Source organism: Periplaneta americana, chromosome 2, assembly GCF_040183065.1.
Source record: "Periplaneta americana isolate PAMFEO1 chromosome 2, P.americana_PAMFEO1_priV1, whole genome shotgun sequence".
Lineage (NCBI taxonomy): Eukaryota > Metazoa > Arthropoda > Insecta > Blattodea > Blattidae > Periplaneta > Periplaneta americana.
The window spans coordinates 81243314-81267838 of record NC_091118.1 but is presented as its reverse complement, the minus strand read 5'-3'; the positions used below and the strand labels follow the sequence as shown (position 1 = coordinate 81267838).

Below are 24525 nucleotides of genomic sequence, written 5' to 3'. Positions count from 1 at the left end.
CAATTACATCATCATCCCAGTTTTCTTCAGAGTCATTACAAATGATATTTTCAAAAAAGCAGTCAGTTGTTCTCTGTATTCCTTCACTGTATTTACAAGCCGAGATGTAAAATCCCATCTAGTTGGTGCTACTTTTGGGAGTTTCTGTTTCATAAATTCCTTGAGTTTTTCTGATCTTTTAGGAGATGATGAGAAAAATGCAGCTAAACCCGACAGTGTTTTGAAAAAATGCGGCATTCTGGAATGGATGAAGTAGTTTGTTGCAAAACTAAATTGAGAACATGGCTGTAACAATGGACATATAGTGCTTGAGGATACTTTTCTTGAACTTTTGTTTTTAAGCCATTAATATTTCCCGCCATAACTGAAGCACCATCGTATGTCTATGCAATTAAGTTATTGCCGACATTGTATTCTGCTATAACACCTTCCACATGCTGAAACAAAGCAGCAGCAGTTTTGTCCTAACTGACATTTGTGAATCCTATAAACCGTTCTTGAACATTGGCAGTACTATCGACGTATCTTAAAACAGTGGACAATTGACTCTGATTAGAGCAGTCACTTGTTTCATCAAAAACAATGGCCACAAAAGGTGTTTATTCTATTTCAGATTTTATGTTCTTTATCATAACCCCACTTAGGCCTATAGCAAATATTAAGTCATTCTGAATTGCGGGAGAAGTACCACGAAATACTTTTGAACTCTCAAGATGATTGGCCAGTAAATGGTCAAATTCACTTAAGGAACTTAAATATTCAATATAATTTCCTCTATTGTCTGATTCCACACTCTCATTATGACCCCGAAATGCCAATTCTTGTTTTCCTAGAAAGCAGACTGCGTTAATAAGACGCAGTAAAATCTTCCGATTTTTTTTTTCACAAGATCATTGTGTTGATTGATGTGTAGAGCTTTTTGCTTATCTAGCTGTAAATCAATTCTTGTCTTCCCAAAGTTTGCAAAGTTCATGCTACTACAAATATGAGCTTTTGATTTGTCGTGTTTTAGAACTGCCGTTCGAAGGGAGTTCATATTAGAAAACCCCTCTTTTGACCACACATTAGTTTCGCGGGCTAAATAACAAACATGGCCAGCAAAATAGTTTAGACAGTTTAGAACTACCACACAACCAATTCCGCTTACCATATGATGTTGAAGTGAAATGGCGTGTGTATTCACGCTGTTTTTCTTTTACGTCCATGGACAAATTTAACTCAGGAGTTGGTCTTTCCATTTTCACAATTTCAACTTTCTCGTTGTATGTACGACGGTTAAAAGGCACTTTTAATAAACCTTCTATTACACAGTCATTTTCAACAGAAACCTCTCCAGAAACTTGTTCTGCCATATTTTTCACAATATCACTTAATTGGGAAATTAAAAACTTAATAATTAACAATTAATATAACTCTTAGACACTCGAACAAATCACCGATTTAAAATACTGCACTGCAAGAACGCAATCGCATTGATGAGGTAGCGTACTAAGCGTATTGTTGCTTCGCGCCTGCGAAGAAACCGATCATGAGAGCGGCAACTCACCCTGCCTATACTGCACGATGGCAACAGAGGGGAGAGGGGGACGGGCAGTTGTACGACAGAACAGCGTTAGCGGAACGGTCACAGGCTACCCCTCGTAGCAGCGGTTTCTCCAGCGATGCCGCCTTGACAACTTGTTTCTTTTCGAGAGCAGAGAGCGCATATAAATCTAACGATTACCTTAATTTTAATTACTGTGGTAAAACTAATAATACAAAATTATTACATTATGTTATATTATAAACTTTTTCTTTTGTAATTTCCTTGGGCTACCGCCGGTAGCCCCGGTAGTCCGCAAAATACGCCCCTGTCTAAGGGATATGCTACTGGAGCTAAATGACAACTGTGAGCAGTATGGAATGAAGATAAATGCAAACAAGACGAAGACCATGGTCATAGCAAGAAAAGTAAAGAACTTGCGAATTCTAAATGAGGCAGTAAAGCAATTAGTGGACAGCTTCAAATACTTGGGGTGTACTATAAGTAGTAGGCCTAACATGAGCTGCTGCCAAACGGTGAAAAGAAGAATAGCAATGGCAAAGGAAGCTTTTATTAGAAAAAGAACTAAGGAAGAGACTAGTGAAATGCTTTGTATAGAGTATGGCATTGTATGGGGTAGAAACATGGACATTACGAAGAAGTGAAGAGAAGCGAATAGAGGCATTTGAAATGTGGATATGAAGAAGAATGGAACGTGTGAAGTGGACAGACAGAATAAGAAACGAAGCTGTATTGGAAAGAGTGGATGAAGAAGGAATGATGCTGAAACTGATCAGGAAGAGGAAAAGTAATCGGTTAGGTCACTGGTTGAGAAGAAACTGCCTTCTGAAGGATGTACTAGAAGAAATGGTGAACGGGAGAAGAGTTCGGGGCAGAAGAAGATATCAGATGATAGACGACATTAAGTTATATGGATCATATGAGGAGACAAATAGGAAGGCAGAAAATAGGAAAGACTGGAGAATGCTGGGTTTGTAGTGAAAGATCTGCCCTTGGCCAGAACACTATGAATGAATGAATTATTATTATTATTATTATTATTATTATTATTATTATTATTATTAGAGAGAGTAAGGATGTTCGAGAATAAGGTGCTTAGGAAAATATTTGAGGCTAAGAGAGATGAAGTTACAGGAGAATGGAGAGAGTTACACAATGCAGAAGTGTACGCATTGTATTCTTCATCTTCACCTAACATAATTAGGAACATTAAATCCAGACATTTGAGATGGGCAGAGCATGTGGCACGTATGTATGAATCTAGAAATTCATGTATAGTATCAGTGGAAAGACCTGAGGGAAGAAGACCTGGGAGGTCGAAACGTAGATGGGAGGAAAATAATAATATGAATTTGAGGGCGGTGGCATATGATGGTAGGGACTGGATTAATCTTGCTCATGATAGGAACGGATGGCGGGCTTATGTGAGAGCGGCAATGAACCTCCTGGTTTCTTGAAAGCCATTTGTAAGTAAGTATTATTATTGTTATTACTGCAGCTACTACTACTATTACTACTACTACTACTACTACTACTACTACTACTACTACTACTACTACTACTATAACACAATCGACTCTGTATTCGCCAATATTTATAATTCGAGGGCTGTGTGCACTGGCAAATTCCGGAACCATTATATTTTCTTAGTTACAAATACTGTAAATAATAAGTTATCCAATTTGCAGCAATTTTTTCTTTGCAGTTGGACCGACAGGAAAATACGATATAGACTGCACACGTAATTTAGACAACCGCGCATATATCGTTTTTAAATAATCGGTTAAAGGAATTAAATTTGGGATGATGAAGATGTTGGTGACACGATGATAATGATAATATGATAACAGTAAATATCACAGTCATTGTATCTGTGCGTCCAATCTCTTACAACAACAATATGGTTGGCTATGGCCGCCTCTTCTGAAAAAATCTCATAGTGATCGCATAGCACAAGAGCCGGATTTGTAAAATTCTTTGAAGAGAGAAATATAGAAAAGTACAGCTCCTGTAGTTTCACGCAAAGCTAGTAGTTTGCTTAAAAACTTTTAACAGTTAAAAATAAAGTTTTAGCAGGTAGGAAACGTGTTTCGATACGAGTGATTTGTGGTGGCGCGCAAGTCTGCACGCGTGTTTATCTTTGAGGTTAAGTAAGTACCGACTAGACTGGGGAACTGGATTAACACCTCGTAATTTATTATAGATAAGGTGAGTAGGGGAACCTAACATTTAAATCACTTGCCAATTTTTCTATTCCACAGGTCTAGTTTATGACTAGTTTTGAAGACATGGAAAGTTTAACTTTTTCCTTTTTAACTACACAGTATCAGAAGCAATAAAAGTAACTAAACAGACAATAGTTTATTTAAAAATAGATCATGTTATGTAACTCAGCCATAGCTCAGTCAAATGGTAGCCTTCTGCATAGTAAGTCGAAGTTTCAGTGCCAGATATTTTCAGTGAAATTTAACTACGTTTCTCAGTTTCCCTCAACATTACAACAACCTTCTCCACCCCACTTTTCCCTTCTCTTTATTCCATAAAAATACGGTTTCAGGGTAAGATACACGAGCTTCGTTCATGCCGAACAGAGACACCTAACCAATTACTTATTCTCTGTACGACGATTGCGTCCCTAACGGGCAAATGAGAGAAAGGAGGGAACGCTTGGGGCCTCATTCTCTAACCTTGCTCAGGACAAGTAGGCTATCTTCCAGTCAAAACCAGAGATAGAGCTCGAGTTCGTAGAATAATAAGCCCACTTCAGCACGAAGTACTGGCGGGACAATTTGTTTCACATAAGTGATGTTGGAGGAAATCAATAAACGTTGTGTAATTTTCAATGCTCTCAATTTTCCGAATTTTCCAGAAAGAAATCAGTTGTCTTGAATATGGCCCTAATCATCTAATCATAAAATTATAAGTAATGATTTATTCAATGTCTTCCCCTTTCTTTTCATTACACATCTAATTAAATTTCATCCTTTCATTGTATGAAATGGGCCCATAAAGAATTAATGCAATGTCATACATGTTTCAACTTATACAGAGTTTTTCAGAATTCGACCGAAGAAATACATCTGATTATAGAAGGGTTGTAGACAAGCAATTTGATATCAGGAACCCAGGATCTCCGATGAAAAATATCTGAATTATCAGTCGTTTTTTTTTACATTTGTTATTCATATTTCAATATTAAAATGAAATAGAGCTGTGGAATGGTGTGCGATGGGTTCGGACCTTATTAGGAATTGCATGAAGCCCAACTGTTAAAAATTAATCACGTTTTCAAAATTTAGCCTTCACAGAATCTGTAAAATTGCCGGCAAATAATGAGACAGCACGCCACTGTACTGCTTGTTTCACCCTCACATATTTTCGTTATAGTACCTATTTTAGAATAAACTTTTGGTGACAACGCGTCAGACCTAAGACCTAACACTAGTGTGTTCGACTCTGACCATGGTAGTTTTTTTAATCTCAATAACTGTTATTTTATTGATGAGATATCTGAATTCTTCCTTTTCTGAGTCACCGAAATACTTATTGTAGTATTTATTTTTTCACTTTCGGCAAGAGTATACTGTAAGTACTAGCCATTGGTTCATTACAGTTCACTTGAGATCAAGTCAGTCGTATTAGACTCCTATGGAGCTCATATTTGGTAGAAACGCGTTGGCATTTGGTTGCAAATGTGACGAGTGCACGACCTTTTCGTGTTCTGTATTATCATTTTCATGCATTTTTGCCCCATTTTAATGTTCAAGTTGTATGAAATTTGTTGTACGTAGTTTCTAATGGTTAAGCGAGAATAATTAATATACAGTAAACTTCAGAAAAAGTACTTGATTTGTTGCAGAAAAAGTACTTAAGGCGGAGGTCGTTACTTTGAACAATTCCTGTAACTTGTTTTCCGACTGACATTGAGTAGTGAAAGAGTAATTTGTTTTCATTTATTACAGTATACATACGTACTGTACTGTACAGTAATTCCTGAATATTGCTTAAATCCTCCTCTAAGGGAGACGAAAAGGGAAATTTCTTTCTATTTTCATTTATCCATTTTGTTAAGATAGTTTCTATTAAACGGAATACTGGTATGCACAGTTTATGTAAACTACAAGTTAAATGATAAACATAATGTGACTTATCCAGAGTAAATACTTATTCATGCTTCTAAACAATTCTTGTCATTATTACGTACTGTACATTACAAAATAACTAGAGCTGTCTTTTAATGTTACAACACTAGCTTAAAGTCTGTTCAAACCATCATACAGTCCGGATCTGGTACACTCGGATTATCGTCTGTTAGACTTAATAAAGAACCAGATGGAAGACCGTTGCTTAGAAATCACAAAGGTATTCGATGCGTTAGACATTATTATCTGCGTTATGCTGGAACGAATCTCTACCTTAAGGACAATTTCAAACCTTAGAAAGGTTTCAAAACATTATCGATTGAATTGATAATTTCGTAGAGAAGTAAAGAAAGTAAAACATTTCTGTCATAACGAGTAGAACTTAAGGGATATTTTCGTTGATCGTGACTTATGATACGCCCTTCGCAAGAAGGGACTCGCCGTAGCTTAGTCAGATGTCGATTACTCAAGGTACATCTTATGAGATTTGGTGTGCGGATGAAGCAGGTTTTCAGAGAATATTTCAGTTTTCCTGATATCCTTACTTTTTTTTACTTTTGTACTTTTATACTTTTCCTGGTAGGCCTATCTTTATTTTTATTTACACCCGCTATCTCCGTCTATCCTATCTGTATTCTGATCAAGTTAGAAAACTGTTATAGCAGGTAATAATCAAATCTATAGGCTAAAGACTTTGGAGAAATAATTTTACTGATACAAATGAATAGCCAGGCAGCATAAAATAACTTTACTCATACAAATGAAATAACCAAACAGAATATAAATAATTTTATTGGTATATCAAAGATATTAACACAAACTTTTTTATTTGTATTTCTCCAATTATTTCTTCTGTAAGCAATAGTTCGTAGCTATTTTCAACTTTTATTTCATCTGGGCAGTACATCACATATTGGATCCTTGACCTTTATGCTCATGTCGAAGTTTTTCCAGTAAAACAATAAAACTGTTATTGAAAGTAATAATGGAATCAAAATGGATTAATTCTCGGTGTGTGGGATCGGAACGTTTTCAGACTTTCATCTAAGGATTCTGTATTGGCAACGCACACACATCGAAGTCCGGGGAGAGATTCTAACCCCACCTCTTTCACTCAATGGTTGTCTACAATAGTTTATAGATGAGCAGTTAAGTTACAGAAGAGTTCTTCATCCTCGACTATATTCTTGAGTAAAGCCTTGATTTTTCTGAACCGACGCATGCGACGTGCTAGGTGCGAGGCCCGCTTCTCACAAATCCCGACTACACGAGAGATAGTGAGTGGTTTCTATAGTTGCGAGGTGCGCAGATCTCTCATCTCATAGTTATAGAAACCACTCACTATCTCTCCTGTAGTCCGGATTTCTCGCCTCGCACCTCGCACATCACATGCGTCGGTTTAGAAAAACCAAGACTTTAGACTCTTGGCCTAAATCCAAATACGGATTTCTCATTACTTTCACTTAGTGAACAAACGGCTGGTGTCTAGTGGCGGGGTGTCTGTACAACTCCGAGTTTCATCCGAGACAACATAGGACGACAAATATAAAAATATCCATACCCAATGCTGACTTCAAATGAACAACCGTAGTTTCCACGGAACATTAAAGTACATTAGTTGATGGATGGCCGAATTAATGCGCTCGGTTCCTATAAACAGAAGGTTGGAACCAAGGGAACTGTTTTTAAGTTTCCCCCTGTAGTGGAGACCTGACACGGAAGTCCACCTGTTTCCATCACTAAAGAAGGAGTTTGGAAGGTCAGTGTTCCAAGCACAATACGCTGTTGTAGTAGCTGTGTGGCCATTTCCTTTATGGCGAAGCACAATCTTCGCGTAGAAGGGTTGAAAAAGTACGAAATACCAGAATATTGTAGATGATCAAATTGCAACATCAAAGAAACGAATGGCCCGGACTTTGATCTAGTCATCTAGTGAGATCTTGTAAGATCTTTGTGTTAGGTAATGTTTTCTCAGAGTACTGAGTCGTTCTTATTCCTCTACTAATACAGTATCATACAACTTCTGTTATGATACTAAATTTTAAGATCTTCACTGAAATGTAACTTTTCAACATGAAGTACACTACTCTCCCGTTTCAGCATAATTCTTCCTTTATTAAAAGACGAAGTTTGTCATGTATTGATATTTGTCACTTAAACATGTAAGTACGTATATGGTTTGATTAGACGACTAGATTTACAAAATGGTAGTTGGAAGATTTTGAAAAAGTTTGATTCGTTCTAAATCATTTCCAATGATATTCTTTTCGTGTTATTTTTTAAGTTCGGAAAGGACAGTGTCGAATAAATCAGTACGTATCGCACTCAGAGAGTTATAAAAATAAATACCATAAGTATTATGTATATGTTTACATAGGCATATATGTAATGATGTATATATGTATGTAAGCTATAGTTCATGTCAACGATTCCATTACATAATAGTAGATCTCACATTTTCGTATGCGGTGTCACTATTACTCTTTTTATACTGAAGTCAACTATAATCCCTTTTGCTCTCTTGTTGTAAACTACAGCATATTGATCTCTTCCCTTCTATACTTATCTTACTATCTGTTGTCTAAACACTAGTCACTACTAAGAACTATTCCTAATACTCGCAATTTCCAACTATCTTATCACATTACTGTTCCCTAACTAATTAACTATATCCACTTTTTCTATCACAAATATTTCTTCCATTCTACCCTTCCTTGTACCCTAATATATGTAATTTAGTTTATTCTATTTTATACAACTTTTTTATCTTCATTCTAGTTCAACTTATATCGTTCTGTCCTTGCCTACTATGTAATACTTCTCACTAATCACTGCTTCACAACTGTAACAGGTTCGTTTTACCCTTCACTATTAACTATAACTTATCCTAATTTTTCTATACCAAATATTTTTTCTATCCTATTCCTCATTATAACTCAATACCATTAATTTAACTTATTTTAAATTCTATAATTGATATGATCTCTTTCTCGATCTTCTCCCCAGTTCAACTTCCTTACCTACTAAACAGGCACGTTTATAGGATGTTTCAGAATTCAACCGAAGAAATTTAAGGGGCTCTAGATAAGTATTATGAGATAGGGAACTAAGTACGAAACTTGCATTTAGTAGCGTGAAATAATTTCAGACCAGTACGTCACTGATTGAACTTGCACGTGGCATAGCGATGTATTTGGAAATGTGTCGAATATAATATTGCTGTGTCTCTGTGGCACAAGCAGTAAACATTGTAAATGGTTTCTGTCAGAAGATGAGTTCGAAAGTTCAAACTTCAGCAGGTACTTTTTTTTAACTTAAAGTAGGTAGTCATAACTGCCCTGCCGAGAATGAAAGTCGGGGCTATTGAATTTAAAGGTAAAGACCTGAGGTGGACTAGTGTAATAATATCTCACCATTTCACCATGTCTTATAGAAATGGTTTTTCGTTTAAGAAGAATGTACACGTATTTCACTTCACTCTCATGTGGGTGTAGGTAGCAGATGCTGATGACACTTTCTAATTATGAAACCATTATCATTTTCATAATATTTGCCTAATTTATCGCATCTTACTGTGCAGATTTGTATAATCAATTAAAGACACTGTGTTATGGATGCAGCAGACGACGAGGCGCCGCTCAATCTGTGCACGAAACCCCGGCGGTCTTTGGGCATCTGGTCACCTGCGAGCCTGTGTGAGCAGGAGCTGAAGGAGGAGGAGGAGGACGCGCCACACCCGCAGCCCAGCAGCAGTTGGGACTCCGAACCGCACCCCGCCGCCAGGCCGCCCGCTCCCACCACCACCACCACCTCCTCAGAGAGGACCTTTCAGGTGAGGAAATGTTACACTACTTTCTGAGTAAGGCGAAACCTAAATCCAAAGTCTCGGACAACGAGAAGAATGTAAAATGGCAATTGCGATCTTGCTTCATTGTTATGTGAGCTCCAAGCCTCTTGGCCATTTGTCCCAATCGATGTACGTCTTCTAATTGAAGTAAAAAATATAGCGAGATTGTAATCTACTAGAATAGAATACTTTGTTGTCGCTAAGTTCGCGAGTCATAGAGTTTTTAGTCACGCTGTAGTCGTCTGTGCACAGTGTCATATCTCATAGTCACACTCACACCTTAACCCGAAACTTCATTATTCTGGATTTCATCCTCGACACATGACACCAGAAACTGAAGTATGAGAATGGTGTGTTGTACGAAGGAGAATCAGTATGTAAGTTACAAAATGAAGCAGCGACCAAATGTTTGTTACTCACGAAATTAATAGCGGGAGATGAAGTGGCAGGGAGAGTGTAAGAAAACTTACGTTATGTGACACAGTAGTGATACTATTCAATAAAATAGCAGACTTAATCAGTTTCTGGGGAATGCTCGTGTTTTATGAAGTGAGAAGTTAAGCTGTTAATTACGATTCATATTAGATTAAGCAATTATTAATAGTTACTTTATTAAAATAATTAGTGTCCTTTAATTTCCATGCACATATTGTGACTAATTTTTTCAATATGAGTAATAACCTGGTTACCGGGATTCTTATCTCAGTGATATTTTATAAGAATTGCCAGCCATAGTCAAGAAGGTCATATTGCTTCCGCTCGTCTTCTCCTGAGTAACCAATAATACATTTTTGAATGAGACACCTTAAGCTAGCATCGCTAGATAGCATTATTATCGATGTATACACAAGGAAACAAAGAAGCAACAGTTGCAAGATGACGGCATCTCTGCACCAGGGTGTCATTGGCGATTTCATCCGAGCATTGATGTACACTTTGTCTCGGGGTGGTAAGGCTGCACCTACGAATCATTACTTCCGACTATCCCGACTAGCGTATCGTTACCTTCATCTTGTCTGCTCGGATAAAGTCGTCAACCTGTTGCACATTTACCTTCGTGACAATCTATACTGGCCTACCGTTTCGTTGTTCGATACTTGTCCACCCTTGAGAAAACTTCTGCACACAACTGGAGACAGATTGATATGACAGGCAATGTCTTTATGAATTTCCTTTGCATCGAGATAATTTTCACAGAAAAATAGTGCAACGGAGCGCTACTTGAAAATGGTACACTCGTACAAAGGTACCACCATCTGCAACTGCTTCTTCTTTGTTTCGCTTGTAAGCACATTAATCATCTTGACACCTGGATAGTACTGTCATCTAACGGTGATAATTTCAGGCACCTCATTCATAAAATATAGGTCACTACTTCAGTTTGTAACTTACTGACTCGCATGTGTGTATTGATGAGTCAAGTAGATCTCTTACTGTTAGGGTGAAGGAATATAAGCATAATGTCTGACAGTATCTTCTAGTCCAGCTAATGTAACACAGCAAAAGTTTCAAACTTATCCTTAAAGAATCTGATAATACACCTGTATTCTTACGGCAGGACTTTCCACATATAGTGGTATAGATTATAGAACAATGGTATTCAATCTTTTTTGCTAGGGTACCCCCAAAAACATTTATTTTTCCTTCGTAACCCCAAATTGCATTGCTATTATATAAAAATTATCAAAGAATATGATTGAAGTTGTATGCAAAATAAAAGATTATTATCATTATTATTATTATTATTATTATTATTATTATTATTATTAGCAGCCATACAACAGTTATTGATGCAATAGTAATAGTAATTAATTATGTAAAAGGTTATTGAAGCATGGAAAACCAAGAGTTGATATTGTAAAAGAAAATATGTAAACTACGATAATTATCAACAAGTACAAGGTGAGTCAATGAAACGGGCGATTTTCAGATTCTTGTCTTTCCGGCTGTTGTCGGGTATCTTAATTGTTACATGCAACAATTTATTCTTCATCCGATAGCATTTGTCTATAATGGATCGTTGGACGAGTGAATAACATGCTTTTGGTATTAAGCCATATTACAAAAAAATAATAGTTTCATTGCTGCACAACTGCTATTTCGACGTTATTACAATATCCATCAGCCCATGCAATAAAAATCTGGTGGATTCAGAACTTTGAAGTAACTGGTTCTGCGTTAAAAACGAAGTCTCCAGGTAAGCAAAGATCTGTACGTATCCCGGAAAACATCAACGCAGTAGGAGTTGCTATGATTCGTAGTCCTTAACGTTCTGCCTGTCGTCATGAAATTTCACTCGGCTTGTCAAACACCAGTATACGTAGAATTCATCATAAGGACTTACACATGCACCCATACAAAATTCAAATAGTGCAGACTTAAAAAATGCTGATAAACTAAATCGCATGACTTTTTGCCAACAATTCTTGGATCTAAATGTTAACGAAGACATTATCCACAATATGCTGATGAGTGATGAAGCTCATTTTCATCTCTCTGGATTCGTCAGTAAACAAAACTTTCGATATTGGTCATCAACTAACCCTTATGAAATGCATGAGGAACCATTACACAGTGTCAAAGTCACAGTCTAGTGTGCAATAGCATCATTTGGAATCATCAATCCTTATTTCTTTGAGAACGATAATGGAACATCTGTTACTGTAACATCACAGCGATATGTTCGAATGATTCAAGAATTGTTTGTCTCCACAAATTTCAAATAATCCTCTTATGAATAGAGACACTGGTTTCAACAGGATGGTGCGACCAATCACACAGCTAGACTTTGACTCGAAGAATGTTTGCAGCGAAATGGGTCCCAACTGCGTGATGTAGACTAGTATTCATAAAATAGAATTTCATGAGGTACAGGTATTAATGCTATTTCTATACTTTAAATGTAAAATGAAAGTTTCATTTCAAAGCAAGCAGTGCAATAATTATTAAAGTTTTAAAATCGCCCGTTTCATTGGCTCACCTTGTATAATCAAATAAATGCGTCAGCATTTTTACATATCTAGTCAGTGGGATACGTACCCCTTAAGGTAACCTCGCGTAGGGCTACGCATACCACAGATTGAATACTACTGATATAGAAGATACAAAGAAGTTACATATTTCCACATAGCCTACTATTTAGTCTATTTTATTTGTGTACACTTGTAATTTATTCTTTATTGAACTTACATTTTGAAAGTTCAACTATTCTCAAGTCCTGCTTTTTGTTTTCAGCCAGACAAATTAATTTAGATAGATATTTACAAAGGTTCCGACAAATGGAGTTTATTTTATCTTTCTATCATCTGCAAGAAAGAGGAGACTAACCTTTGGAACGTCGCACGGCATACATTTAATTAGCAAAGGAAAAAATTAAATCTAAATCTACCTTGACTAACCACAAATTTCATTGTTGTCCTCCTTTTAGTTCCCCTGACTGTCGTGGCGTCGTCGTCGCCGTTGTAGCCTCAATCATCATCATTATCATCATCATCATCATCATCATGAATTCAAGAACTTTGTTTCAGTTAATCTTATTTCATCCAAACTAACAATAAATATTTTCCCTTGAAATCCTGCAATTATTTTTTCTACTTCAGGATATTTTCATATCACACATATTATCTACTGTTGTTCATTTTGTGTGAGTATGAAATCATTTTACTTTTTTTGGCATATTTATTACATTGTTGTTGTTGATGTTGTTTAGTCAATAGTCTGAAGACAGGTTTGAACCTCATAAGTAACATCAATATGCCATCACTCATGAGGCAACTGGACCACGAGTTAATGGGGTAGAGTGACCAGTTCCGTTCCCCCTCCAATGTAACATTGCCGATTAGCTACATATTTAACTAATCAGAGTTCAGATGCATACGAGTACAAACAATTGTTCTTCCTCTGAACATATCGTCAAGTGAGATGTACTGCCTGATAATAGATATACATACAGGGTGGAAGGTAAGATAGTACATTAATTGTAGGATGTGATTCCTTAAAATATAACGAACAAAAACGTCTAATACTATTTTGCTCGTTTTTGCGAGGTTTTTGAAGAAATAATACTTTTATGCCGACATTCCGATCGCGAATTTTACGAATACTGTTTAAAATACGGTTTAATTTCTTGTATAACAACGAAGAGAACGTTTGTTATGTTCACGTTGCAGCAGTATTTTAATTAGAAAATTCACAGATAACGAATTAATTGATTGAAGAAACATTGATTGTCGAGTGACGTACAGAAGGTCTAAAAATCTGGCATCGCTGTCGGGACGGCAGGCGGTTTGCGTAGTACTCGCAACTGATCAGCTGTTGTGATGGTAAACATCATTAGTGTGCAGTTAGACGTACAGCGTATTTTAAACAGTATTCGTAAAATTCGCGATCGAAATGTCGGCATAAAAGTATTAGTTCTTCAAAACCCTCGCAAAAACCAGCAAAATGATATTAGACTATTTTTTTCGTTATATTTTAAGGAATCACATCCTACAATTAATGTATTACATTACATTCCACCCTGTATATCAGCCAGAACCTCAACATTACATTCCACCCTGTATATCAGCCAGAACCTCAATCAGAGGTATATTACATTATTATATTCTTCTCTTCATCTGTCCCTCAACCCTATATCCTACTTCTTTTCTGTTGTTTATAAAAATGTGGGAGTCAAATTCTAAGTTCCATCTTATAAAATAATTATTTTATAATAATGTCCAATATTACAAATAATTAGATTATGACCACTTGAAGTAATGTCGTCACTTTGAAGAAAAAGAACTCAGGATATAGCATATATACGTAAAGCTATTTTTCAATATTATAACTTACTAGAAGAAACAGTAATAGAAAATTACGCTATATGTTGTGGGAAGAACAAATTCAAAATGTTCCTTAAGGAACAGTGTTTGAAGGTGTTGATGAATTGGTGACGATAACGAAGATGACAGTAGTAACCGCCAATGAGTACGTTAGTCACATATTATTCGTCAACTTGGATGTAAAGAGGAATAAATTGTACCTTTAAGCAATCCCGCAACGGTACGACTTCGCACCTGGATCTAACGCTCTCTAATCTCTATCTTCTCAACACAATTTATGTAGTATATTATTGGAAACAAGTTGAAAAGGAAAGTTTAATTATTTATAATTTGCAACTAATTGCGTAATTTACATTCTGAACTGAGACTGGCTTACCTTCTACAAATTACACATGAAAACATTTGTCTTTTCTTGTTTAAAGTATTCCTCATTATAGTGGGTTATTTTGCTAGTTGGTTCTACTTTATCAATTTGCCTGGGACAGACCTGTCACAGCTATCTGTGCGACAGACAGGTTGAAAATCAAAACGTCACGATTGCTGTTTAAAAATGCAAAACTTAAATCCAAACGATAAACACAAGAAGAGTGTCCAAGGGCGACCAGTCCGTCGCGATAAGGGTTTATATTTTCACAAATAATTATAGGGCACCGATTCCTTGCTACACGCTATCGCCGACGCCGCGGTAAATAATGAGAGGAACTCAGCCGATGCATGGAGTGAGAAACAACACTTCCTGACTTCACGTAACACAAGTGAAAGCAACCGACTTAGCTTAGGGGTTAGCGAGCTCGCGTAAGGAAAATATCTCCAAGAAGAAGTTGTCATACAGGAGTTCAAGGAATATGGAATCAGGATAGAAACACGCGATGTTTCTGGAAAGTGAAATGAGAGCGTATCTGTATTTCTGCAGTTATCTTAGTCTGTTTCTCCCTTACGGAGGAACCCTCGAAGGCAAGCACTGTAGCCTTCAGTCAATTTATTATGCTTTACCGCTCCTATCGTAGAAATGATGTTTGAAGTCTGAACGATTGCGTTCTTATAGATACTGTGACAGCTCTGTGGTATCATCTTCGATTCAGCTTGCACATCTTTATGGTTCCGATAGAATCTCATAGCAGTGTTTTTCATCTTCCTCCGTCTCCTCAGTCTGATGCCATCTGTCTAACCGTCACAATACTGCATTACGCCGGGAACATTTTGGATAATGCTTTTGTAAGGATGATAACAAATATTAAAATTCCGAGTGAAGCTAGGATTATGGAGGGAAACGGGAGAACTCCGAAAACACCCTCAACAATCTTGACTTTGTCTACCACAAATACGACTGCGTCATCACAGAAATTCGAACCCGGGTCCGCTTAAGCCAATGCTCTTCCAACAGAACTACCAAGGTGACTTATGATAATGTTAGTCAAGATCCGGTCTAAGTAGCAGTAGGCCTATCACTCTAAATACTCCAAACGGAGATTCCTATTAGAGAGCTGCAGAACAGCGCTTAGAACTGGTTTATATTCGATCGGTCGGAGAATAACCGGCGAGATTGAACATCCGACCGAATATCCAATTTTCAGGCGGTTGCTCCTAATGTTTTGTAGGCTAGACAGAACACCAGACGCACTTCACCATACAAGAACTCTGATGACATTTTCTGACTACACAAATAGAGTAACAAGTGAAGGAAATTTACTTTTCCTAATAAAAAATGTTAGCTTGAAATATACCTATAATTGATTGGACACTTTGGTACATTTATCTTCAAAACTAATATATAAATCAACTAATGGACACCGGTAACAACAAAGGAAAAAAGCGTAATGCATAAATGAAATCTGACATGTAAACAAATGCAAGAATAAAATAAATTGCAATTACTTACAAAATAGAAGAGCAAATAAGTACACACTTACTATTGTAACGTTCATACTTTAAACTCAAAATACATAGGTTGCCTCTGAAAGAGTAGTTGTTAATACAGCCTATGCCTTTTAAATATTCTAAGTGGATGTATTATTATTTCATTAATAAATCATTTTTAAGGAGATAAAAAGTTATTAACAAAAATAAAAACACTGTCAAGCTGTAGCTTCATGTTACATGCTGTTGCTTCTGACGATACGTAACTGGAATACCTGGATGAATGAATGAATGAATGAATGAATGAATGAATGAATGAATGAATGAATGAATGAATGGGGAGAGAGGAGGAAATAACAATTGAAAGGTACACGATGATAATCGCGTTCTTGCAACGATTCTTGAAACTTCTGGATGGCTCAATGTCTTCTTCTTTTCATGACCCAGAGCCGTCCACCCTAGAAAGACTCGGACATTTGTTAAACCGTTCCGCGAGACGAAAGAGCTTTGCATACTGACTATAGCGCCAGACGTTCTGTAGCAATATATCATTTCTATTTCTCGTAACCGGTTGTGCACGACTAACTCCTACGCTATCTGAAACCGCTTACTTGTTTTTAGCAATCATTATTTAGAAATTACGTGAAAACAGGGGGCATCTGATGACCCACGTACTGTACTGTACACGAGGAACCGGCAATGTAGGAAGCAAACAGAACACATTAAAAAATGACAAATGAAAACATGCATGTCCAAAGAGATATATAGTAGACAGGTAAAAGATTGTCCAACTGGTAGTATTTTAATGGTTATAATTTTCAAGTTCAATTGAAAACGGAACACCTGAGCATTGTAATGCGGTACAGTTTGCCAGGGTTTCTGCAATAGGCCTATAATAACATAATGGTGTGTTAACGTAATTATTACTGTAATTCTCTTTTACTCTTTGACAAACAGATATAATCGAGATATCTACGAAAGGCGTGTTTCCTATAGGTACTTAAACTAATCGATCTTAGCCTCTATTCTGCAGTGCTGTTTTTGGATAGCATTTATCGAACATTCTATATACCTTTCGTCACCTACTAGGATTTCATATGCAATCAACCACTTGAGAAAGGAGATTAAGTGACAATTGTGGTTATTAGTGAAGGAACGAGGAAATAGTGACAGAGTAAAAGCAAACACCCCGCAAAAATCTGCCACAACTTCGCTTTCATCCATTACAAATTTTATTTGGTCGCTCTCAGATCCGAACCTTGATCTCCTGTAAAAAAAGTGGTGATGAAGTACAACATTACATTATATGGAAAATAAACATACTATCTGTCGTTATACATTCTTTTCTACTAAAATATCAGCCAAGTCTTGTACAATTCAATATTTGCAAACCAGTTTACTGACAAAGTGCGGAGTGGCCGAGAAGTGGGCGTATTTGGACACTATGATGGTTCTGATTCAATGCTTGATATGGACACTTATCTGATGGTTTAAGTGTCCAGAACATTGTTATGGAGACCGTCATTGTCGTAGCGAAGCTGAATTCTGCGTCATGTTTGGCAGGTGTTTTGTGGAGATAATCCGGGGTCACTTGCACAAATCCCGTAATAATACTCGTAATATAAAGAGTAGGCGTATGCCCACTTCTTAGCCACTGTGTACGTATGCTGACGAAGAGTTAATATTTTTATTCAGTAATTTCCTTGACATCCCTGGGTAAAAGTACTTGAAGTGACCTTTTGAGTTTTTATTGTAATTTTTTCTCCCTTACAAAAGTCAGTTCCGTCGCGGTAGATTCAACATCTCCTGGAACTTTTTGTTAGAAGGGCCTCTAATTTCTAAATTTTTAATGTAATTAAGCTTATATTTTGAGTTTAATGTTTCGTGTTTATTTTGTATTCGAACCTATTATTAATTTACATAATACTTAATGGAAACTGGGCTCGGATGTATTTCTTTAGTAATACTAACTACTGTATACCGCGGTGCTTAATGGCTTCGAATATCGAGAAAATAATAATTATAATAGGCCACTAAGCCTTCTACTTGAAAGGATGATGATGATGAATTAGAATATATCTTCACAACTGGTAGTGACTATGAAGGCAGGATGCTAATTTTCCATTGTTCAAAATATACAGAGTGAACCGTAGGTAATGCCATTAATTTCAGGGGGTTATTCTATGAGATATTTCAAACAATCCTTGAAAGGAAGAAGAAGGAGAAGATATTGTCTCTCAATTCATTGTTGGTGTATGGGTTATTTCCATAGATTCTATTTTTTGGAATTCCCCACAAATAATAATCGCAAGGGAAAAGAAAGAAAGACAATATAAGAACAGAAATTAGAAGGATAACGAAAAAAGAACTTTTGCGTGTGAATTAAAATTCATCAAAAGACGTTGGGAATGTCTGAATGACTTCAGATGAATAACGGGTTCATAGAATCGCTGTACCTTGAGGGAAACCAATGTTTGACAGCATTTTACACCGCTCAGTCCGATGGAAATATGCTTCCCTTCAGGCTTTTCTTTAAACCTAAAAAATGTGGAAATCGCATGGAGATAAGCCTGGGCAGTAAGAGTAGTATGGTAGTATTTTTCAGCGAAACCTTCGCAACTAATTCCTTATTGATATGGCAGTATGAACTCGAGCATTGCATAGAATAAAATCACTCTTCTTGTCCAAAGGCCTGAGCGTTACCTGAACTTTCATCTGACGTAACTCTTAACTCCAGATTCAAAAACAAGTCATGTGAAGAATATCCCGATCTCAGCAGAAAAGCATTGAAATAATAATTACTAGTGACTTTTTCAACAACATATTTATATGAAACAACATTCTCTGCTGTCTGTGCAATTAAGACAAAATACAGGAACCGAATGGATGTTAATGCCACCCTCCGTCTTGCTGTATCCACTTTAGATCCAAGATTCGACAAGATTTTGGCAAATAGGCCTAAGCAGCAGCAAAAGTTTCATTGAATCCAAAAGGATAACTTTCCAGAGAAACAGGATAAATGGTTGTGTGAGTGTACACTTTCAAACTTCAAATTACAATGCTGATGCAACTGTTCATTTTATAATTTTAAATATCATTCTATTCACAAATAAATGTTCAATTTGTAATTTTTAAAAATACAGTGTGTTTTTCTATTTTGTATGTCTCCAACACTTCTGGCTGACTTTGACCGGTTCGCGAGTGTTGAAAAGTTGAAAATCGCTGCACTAGTCTTCTGCAGTATTCTTGCTATTGTCTGTAAGATATATTTTGTTGGGGTATTCTATTTATTCTTTAATAATTTAATTTCTGACTGTATATTTCCTGACGACTCTACTTAGTCTTCCTAACACATCCATTTGTAGAGTGGAAATATTTTTTTCGGAGTGACCAAACGTGTTATCTCTAGGTGAGTGTACTTTACCATCACCTCATCACCACCAATAACAGCGCACCACCACCACTACTGTACTACAAGTAATAATAATAATAATAATATTAATAATAATAAACATGTTTTTTCTGTCTCTGATACAACGAAGAACCTCTGATGTGACATGGAATGAAGTAGTCTAATATCTCTCCTACTCCCATTATCTCTTACAGCTAGGCTGTCGTTTTAAGCCTAACTCCAGGTTTGTGTACGTTCCATTATTGTTGAACTATTTCTCCAATTTCCTACAATATATTTTATTCATGAATTCGTCCACCCTTCCTAATTAAGTGTTCTTTGGTGACTCTTTTCCTTCTTTCCTATAGATTTATAAGCAGGTCAAGTTTCTGTTTTTCTGTTGGTTTATATCGCTTCTCCAGGGAATACTATTGTTTGTATAATCCTGTGTTTAATGTCCATTGTTTGATTTCATGTCTTTCTTGTGCTTGATATATCTTTTTTTTTTTTTAATTGGCTTCATTTACTTCAAAGTATCCAAATGCAAATTCTCTGCCTGTCCAACATGAAAATATCGTTTTCTGTATTTGTTGAAAGTCTCCAATTATTATATACTTCTTTCAATATTTGTCCCTGGAGTGTACGAATTGTAGGGAGGAAGTCGGGGAATTTGCTCCCTTCTGGATTTTTCTCTAACTTCTATATTACTTTATTCGTTCCTAACCGAAGAAAGAAATTTCTCTTCTCTGAATATATGTTTTAATATTATTTCTACGGAGTAGGCTACGTGCCGGCACCGGGTTTCTCCTTCCTTCCTCATCTTCATCATCATCACTCATTCCAGACACTACACTCTAATGTTGACAAAATACTGACGCATGGACAGTTGCCTGCACCAGGACTATTAGGGCATGATATCATTTATCTATCATTTAATCTGCAGTGTCCTAAATCGGCTCCCAGAGTAATTACTTACAGGGATATTAAAAGAATAGATAACATTGCACTGAAAGAAGACGCTGCACAACTTCCATGGCACATGATCTGGACATTACGAACTGTAGACGAGAAAGTAGACTTATTCAAAACGTTAATATTTCAACTTTATGACAAACACGCACCATTAAAGACGACCAAACGTACCAGAAGGAACCCAGCCCCTTGGATGACGACTGAAATACGTAGCCTGATGTCCGAACGCGACTTAGCTTATAGAAAATACACCCGCAACAAAAACGACGAATATTTTAACTCCTATAAACACCTAAGAAATAGAACGACTCTAATAAGAAACGCTAAACTGAAATACTCCTACAAACTTATAGAACCCAACACAACCCCTTCCGAATTATGGAAAAATCTGAAGGTTATTGTCCTTGGAAGGGCTAGTGAACAAGCAGACATTCCCATCCCACTTGACCGCTTGAACGAACACTTTGTAAAGGACCCGAGCTTAAACGACACAACGAAACAAGACACAGTTTTGCCTGACTCAGTTCCCCCAACTCGAGACAAATTCTATTTTACCGACGTCACTCCCATTGACGTAATGAAAGCCATCCGACGCATCAAGACGAAAGCCCAAGGGCCGGGCAACATTAGCATAATACTTATACAGAATATACAAGAGATAGTAATACCTACGATTGCACATATATTCAATAGTTCCTTAATCACTTCAACTTTCCCTAAAATATGGAAGCAAGCTTTCGTTCTTCCTCTTCCAAAAATCAAAGTTCCCACCGACCCGAACGACTATAGACCAATAAGTATTCTGCCAGCCATTTCAAAAGCACTGGAAAGAATCGTACATAGACAAATTACTAACTACATGAACGAACACAAACTATTCGACAAGTATCAGTCAGGTTTCAGAGCTGGACACAACACAAGCACTGCTCTATTTATAGTGACCGAAGACATTCGTGAAGCAATCAACTCTAATAAAGTAACAATACTAACACTTCTTGACCTTAGCAAAGCTTTCAACTCTGTAAATTTTGACCTGCTCACCCATAAATTGAGAAATATGTATTTGTCAGAGACTGCTGTGAGTTGGTTCGAATCCTACTTACGGGAAAGACAACAATGTGTTGTATCCGGGAATCGAAGCTCCTCCTGGCTTGACATAACATCAGGTATACCACAGGGGTCGGTACTCGGACCATTGTTGTTCACAATATATGTCAATGATATTACATCTCTTGTAAGGCATTATAACTATCACTTGTATGCTGACGACCTTCAATGCTACATCTCTTCCCGCTTAGACCGAGTAAATGACGCTATAGATAAATTGAACGAAGACATTGACTCGATTGTGACATGGACAAAGAAACTCCATCTTAAAATCAATCCTGGAAAGACACAAGCAATTATATTAGGACACAAACGGCAAACCGACGCTGTAAAACACCTCGACATTTCCCCCGTTAAAGGAAGTACAGTGCATATCCCTTTCAGTTCTTCAGTAAAAAATCTTGGCATTCACATGGATAATAATCTCAACTGGGACATGCAAATCACAGAAACCTGCAGAAAAGTATATTCTATTATCCATGTGCTAAAAAGGATAAATGTTCATCTCCCTTCTTGCTTAAAAACGTCCCTTGTGCAGACACTTGTATTTCCTTATTTCGACTATGCGGACATTTTACTGACTGACCTCTCCAGCAACAACAAAATGAAACTTCAACGTGCTCATAATTTGTGTGTACGTTTTGTAAGCAATGTTCGTAAATATGATCATATTACCCCATCCCTGGAAGCAATAGGTTGGCTTAAACTAGATAAGAAAAGAAATTTATATTCACTTCTCTTTCTCTTCGAAATCTTGAACTCTTCTATTCCTTCGTACCTGTCGTCTGGCTTCACTTACCTTTCTTCCCACCACAATCTGAACACACGCTCTCCTCATGAAACAATACTAACAATACCATCCCATCGCACCTCCTCATACTCATCTTCTTTCACAATAGCCCTGCCAAGACTCTGGAATTCGCTACCTGCTAGCATCAGGGACTGTCGAAATAAAAAGGAATTCAAACGCAAACTTAATAGGCACTTGGTCAGTAATTGATTTATTGTAAATGGTTTCCTTAATCTATCACAAAATATTTAATCGCTATACAATTTTGTTATTCTAGATTTAATTTGTAATTCAGTAAATGTGAAATATTCTTTGTTTCTCTATGATAAATTATCTAGCTTTAATTAGTCAGGTAATCTTTTCGTACTTTGATTTTATTGTAATTGTAATTGTAAATTTAATACTAATTGTAATGTTATTTGTAATTGTAATTATAAATTTAATACTAATTGTAATTTTATTGTTCATATTATAGTTGGAATCTCCTGGTAGAGGGGCAGAGAAATAAATACTACTACTACTAAATACTACTACTACACTCACACGAACACTTACACATATACTCACCTTAGTACACGACATAACTCTCAACAGATAGATACACATCATGTACAATGTGACCGGCCGAAGTAGTGTACAACTAGAAAAATGGGTCACAGTCCTGCCATCTATCCGCAATATGCGGAACCCGAATCAAGTAAAGTGAAGTGGGTAGGCATTGGATACATACATACACACATACATACATACATACATACATACATACATACATACATACATACATACATACATACATACATACATACATACATACATACATACATACATACATACATACATACATACATACATATTATTAGTACCACACCGACCTGAATAGCGATATTTTTTTCTTTCATTTCTGAAAACATCCTTTTATTTTCTGTGCGACAGTCAAAACATTTTATCTTTTTTTCTTATTTTGCGACGCTTTTTCAACTGCTATTGTTATATAGCGTCTGAATGAGATGAAGGTGATAATGCCAGCGAAATGAACCTAGGGTCCAGCGCCAATAGTCACCGAGCATTCGCTCTTAATAGGCTGAGGAAAAACCACGGAAAAAATCTCAACCTGGTAACTTGTCGCAACCAGGATTTGAACCCGCGCCCGCTCGTTGTACGATCAGGCATGCTAACCGTTACTCCATAGCGATGGACTATTTCCCCTCTAAAGTAAATTTTCTATACCGAGTTTATTCTGAATGTCGTCTGTAAATATCGCCTGGATTTCAACATTAAAAAACATTATCTTTTTACATAAAAGTAATATATTAAAACATTTTAGACTGTCTTTTTTTTAAATATTCCAGAAATAGGTTTACTATAAGTTTGTTTTCTAACACCGTACGATTTTGTAATTGATCTGATGATACAGTAATTAAAATGAACGTTAGCAACAACAGAACTACTACTACTACTACTACTACTACTACTACTACTACTACTACTACTACTACTACTACTAATAATAATAATAATAATAATAATAATAATAATAATAATAATACAGTACATAACTGCATAGCAAACTTTAAAACTGAATAATATGTTATAATTTATATATATATATATATATATATATATATATATATATATATAGTGGATTATTTTACGACGCTGTATCAACATCTCAGGTTATTTAGCGTCTGAATGAAATGGTGATAATGCCGGTGAAATGAGTCCAGGTCCATCACCGATAGTTATCCAGCATTTGCTCATATTGTGTTGAGGGAAAACCCCAGAGAAAACCTCAACCAGGTAAATTGTCCCGACTGGGATTTGAACCCGGGCAACCTGGTTTCGCTGACTGTTACTCCACAGGTGTGGAATATATATAGTATGTCAACGAGAAATTCCCCTCCTGTACATTTAATCAATTTGAAAACTGGTACCGTGTATTCCATATGATTGTGTAATTTTCTGTTAATAGAACAAATAAATTACTGTATATAATAAAATTTGAAATGTTATGAACTAAAAGGTGTAGAACAGCTACACCAAAAGCTACAATATA

At 36.4% G+C, this 24525-nt stretch overlaps 1 protein-coding gene across 2 annotated transcripts in view; it reads left to right on the top strand.

The window, feature by feature from the left end:
• LOC138694378 (zinc finger protein Gfi-1b-like) overlaps positions 1 to 24525 on the top strand; it is a 307766-nt gene that overhangs the window by 138136 nt on the left and 145105 nt on the right. Inside the window, exon 4 of one of the 2 annotated variants that reach the window (XM_069818058.1) lies at positions 9309 to 9517. In XM_069818058.1, the coding sequence (XP_069674159.1) occupies positions 9309 to 9517 (209 nt within the window). Of the gene's footprint in view, positions 1 to 9305; positions 9518 to 24525 lie in introns of both variants that reach the window. The other variant, XM_069818057.1, reaches the window with a different exon arrangement.